Here is a 4,007-nt window from a genome sequence, read left to right on the forward strand (position 1 = left end):
GCTTATAAAAATCAATGATTCTGCTAATCAAGGCTTAACAGATCAAAGGGTGTAGATCATCAGATCAAGAAAGGATCAACGCACGACAAGATCAACAGACTCGATCACATACAAGTGGCAGATGTGGGTCCCAAGTCCCAAGTGTGATTATAGTTTTTTTGGGGTTGCTTAGAAATATAAATCCATCGGTTTCTCTTCTGCCAAAATGCATAAACAAAAATTAGAGTGCCTTAAAAACTCTTAAAAACTTCTTTTGGGGTTACTTTAAGTATTTAAGAAAGGTAAGGCCCTCTGTTTCTCTTTGTCAAAATGCATGAAACAGATATGAAAGTGCCTTTCAATGCCTTCTAGATGTCACGTTTCAGACTTAAATTATAATTATAAAGTCAGACCAATGACCAAATCCCTTCCCTGCTCCCATCTCTTTTATGAAAGACAAATTCTCTGTCACTGCCTTTTTTTGAACAAGTCTTCTCCTTCTAACTTTTCAAAGCCAAAAATCTCAATCTTTTCTTCACATTTATATAGTGAAAAGCTTCTAAAATATTCTAAAGTAAGCTATTATTCAACAGATGATCGAGATCAAGGACAAAATTCAAATAAAATTCCAAGATAGAGCTTAGAATTTGAAGACACAACCTTCGAAAATCAAATCGCTCATCGAACCAAGAATGAATAAACCCATTAAAATTTTGGCAGCAGTGTTGCCGGCCGTGATGCTTACCGGACTCTTAGTCGTGTTAATTCGCCGGTTTTGCTTCTCAAAAGCAAGAAGAGAATTTCGGTCGACCGTTGAAATTAGAAAGGAGGCCTTACAATCCGGGCTTTCGAAGCTTCATCTTGGTTATGATGATCAGGCTAGAAATTACAGAGCTGGTTTTCATAATAATCAACATCGTCCCAATGATTTTAGCGATAAGACGAGGCCAAATTACTATGTAATTCGACGGGGGGTTTTAACGAAACCTCTATTCAATTGGGCTGATCATCCTTCCCTTGTTTTGGAGGCAGTCGAAAATGGATGGTCTCGATTCGCTTTCGAAGCTTTCTCGACGTCTCTACCTCGCTCGACTGTGTTATGGGATCTCTGCCCCGCGATTGATTGTGGGAAAGAAGAGGAGGTAGAATTAAGTTGGGGAGTGTTCTTCGAATCAGCGGATTATATGCAGAAGATCAGGTTCAATTTGGATTCAAAAAAGATTAGTGGGTCTTTGAATTTTTGCTCTGTTATGATGGCTTTGCCATTACCAGGCCCTCCCTTGGGGGATTCATCCTTCCCTCAAGAAGCCTATATTGAGATCACCATACTGTTTGGACAAGATGAGGATGCGGGTGGCGCCAACCGTAGTTCTTTGAATGAATTTGAGCTTACAAAGCTCATTGCAGATACTGCCATGGAAGCCCAATCTGATTCTTTGATTCATGTCAACAGTGTCAATAACAACATAAGTAGAATTGAAGAGAGAAAAGATGTTTCTGTCATGTCTTTGGGACTTTCAGGAGGCTCACCTCCTCCAAGGCTCCCTGGAACCTATCCTGGATCGATCGGTTTCAATTCGAATGGTTCTGTCCATCTTGATGGTAAGTTTTAGTTTGTTTTGAATATTACTGTCGTCCAATTCTGTCAAAAACTTGTGAAGTCATTTGGAATCACAAAGGGGAAGTCATTTGGGCCTATTCAGGGCCTCTTGGATTTGCCGACTCGTCTGAGGCGGAGGTTCGAGCCGTTCACAGTGGGATTCTTTCCATGCCTCGCTTGGAGTGCGACAGTCTGATAGTCGAAGGCGATTCCGTAAATGTTATTCGCTGGCTTTCGGGAGATGCTTCTCCCCCTTGGAGATTTGTGCCTTTCTTTGAGGAGATAGAGGATAGAGGAAAGGGCTACTCCATGGTCTTTCAGCATGTCCGGAGATCGGCCAATGTGGCAGCCGACTCTCTGGCTAAAAGTGGTGTTTCTCGGGCCGAAATGGAGTGTTTTGACTATCTCCCCCCTTGAGTCATTGTCTTGCTATTTTATTTGCTCATTGTTCCGACAGGACCATCTCGGTTCTGCTTATTCATATATATAAATATATATTCTGTTGCCTTCTTCAAAAAAAAAAAAAAACTTGTGAAAAACCTGTAAAAATGAGGGAATTTTGCAGAATTAATGTTCTTCTCAAGTTGGGTATTCCTAACTAGGCCCAATCTCAGTATTGTTCTGTTTTTTTTTTCCAGGAATGGAACTTGTGAAGGAAGCCAAGGAAGCTGATTGGAGAAAGAAGAACAAGGTGATTGGTTGCGGATTCGATCCACATAGGAAGAAAGTGTTTTTTACAGTGGATTCCAAACTAGTACACGAAATTCATTGCAAATCAGAGGAATTCTCATGCCCGCTTTATCCGATTGTGGCTTCGAACATTGATGTTACTGTTGTTGTAAACATGGGGCAGATCCCCTTCAAGTATAATGCTGCAAATTCGCAAAGAACTTCTAATCCATGTTTTCTACGCCCGTTGCCCAACAGATCTCCAGAATCCGCCCTTGGCTATGAAGAAGACAGTAGAGAACTCTTCTCAATGAGAAGGATTGGCTCTCGATGGCGTTCAACCAATAGCAACAGCACCACCAACACCAACAACACCCCCAACACCAACAATGGCAACCATGATGATATTGCGGAATCTGAAGCCGATCTATTCGAAATTGTCTTAGATGATTTGGGTTCATCGCGGTAACCTCAAGTCTAAGGAATGCTGCTTAATCCTGTCTGTCTATCCTTCCTCCCAACACCCAAAACAAATGAAAAAAACCATCAGAAAGCAAGTTCCTTTGCGCTTTTCCTGTTGTATATAATTTGTTACTGATTCCCCCTCCCTCTGGGCATAGAAAAAACTGAAATTCAGCATTTTTTTCCTTCTCGTAACAACACTACAATGACTTTCCACATTGAAATGTAACAGTGTATAATATGAGATTCTTGAGAAAGCACCAATTGGGGACAAGTGCAAGGAAATTAAGAAACCGAACAAGAGCCCGCATCGAGAAATGATTTGCAGACACTCCTAGTCCAAAATGCATTGGGCTGAACATCTCAAGCTATATCGCCATTCAGTTGAGGGTGTTTGACCATTTGTTTTCAATCTAAAAGATTATGGGTGTAATGGTTTTTGTACAGTTGATTCTTGCAGGCCTTGAATGGGCAAATCTTATCTCTTTTAAGTACGCAACCAACTCAAATTGCACATCACTAATGTTGTTTTTTTTTAACCCGGAAAAGAGTGCTGCTCCGGGAGGACCTCAAAATTCTATAGATAAAGAGAAATAAACAAGAGGGGGATGAACTGACTAGCCTCGAGAACAACACAAAGGGAAAGACCAAGGGGCTGTTTGGATACGCAGATTTTAGAATCTTGGATTTCCTCAAAATTGTAGATGGGAGACGAGACAAGGAGGAGACCAGCCGTCGCTTTTTGATTTCTCGCCCTTCTTTCCATCAGCGAGAGAGTAGGAGATCATCCCATGTTTCCAGGTTTTAGAAATCTCAGGATGGGGGAGAGATTTCTAAAGCCTGGATTTCTTACTTAAAATTGATTCTAAAGAGAAGCGAAACTGACAATCTCCTTCTTCTCTTGTCTCCCATCCAGGATTTTGAGGCAATCCAAGATTCTAAAATCCGTGTATCCAAACAGCCCAAAAGGAAGCTCAAAAGCCCGAGGCAAACCACAACCCTCACAAACCTCTAGGCTGCCAGAAGACCAGACCGGCCTAGAAACAAAAGAAAAGGAAAACCGAAAATGTGATGGGAACTACACAGACGTACGCAAGGCTGATCTTCCAGAAAAAGTTAAAGCCAGAGGACTTTCCTGACCGGGTTGAGACTCCAATTATCTGACATCACTGATGCTGTTGGTAGTTCTCTATGTTCGAGAATGGAATATATTAAGATTAACAGTGTACAATCTGTCAATGAAAAACAGAACAATTGATGATGAATGAAGATGTACTTGATGACAAATTATTATGTA

General features: G+C 41.2%; 1 protein-coding gene across 1 annotated transcript; it reads left to right on the top strand.

The window, feature by feature from the left end:
- Positions 1-398: 398 nt before the first annotated feature.
- On the top strand, positions 399-4,007 carry LOC143845598 (uncharacterized). The gene is made up of 2 exons (XM_077353977.1): positions 399-1,581; positions 2,218-4,007. Exons 1-2 carry the CDS (start codon positions 672-674, stop codon positions 2,715-2,717), a joined length of 1,410 nt encoding a protein of 469 aa, XP_077210092.1. The 5' UTR covers positions 399-671; the 3' UTR covers positions 2,718-4,007.

This window comes from Tasmannia lanceolata, unplaced genomic scaffold, assembly GCF_043159265.1.
Source record: "Tasmannia lanceolata isolate RefF3 unplaced genomic scaffold, GAP_Taslan_0.1 ptg000015l, whole genome shotgun sequence".
NCBI lineage: Eukaryota > Viridiplantae > Streptophyta > Magnoliopsida > Canellales > Winteraceae > Tasmannia > Tasmannia lanceolata.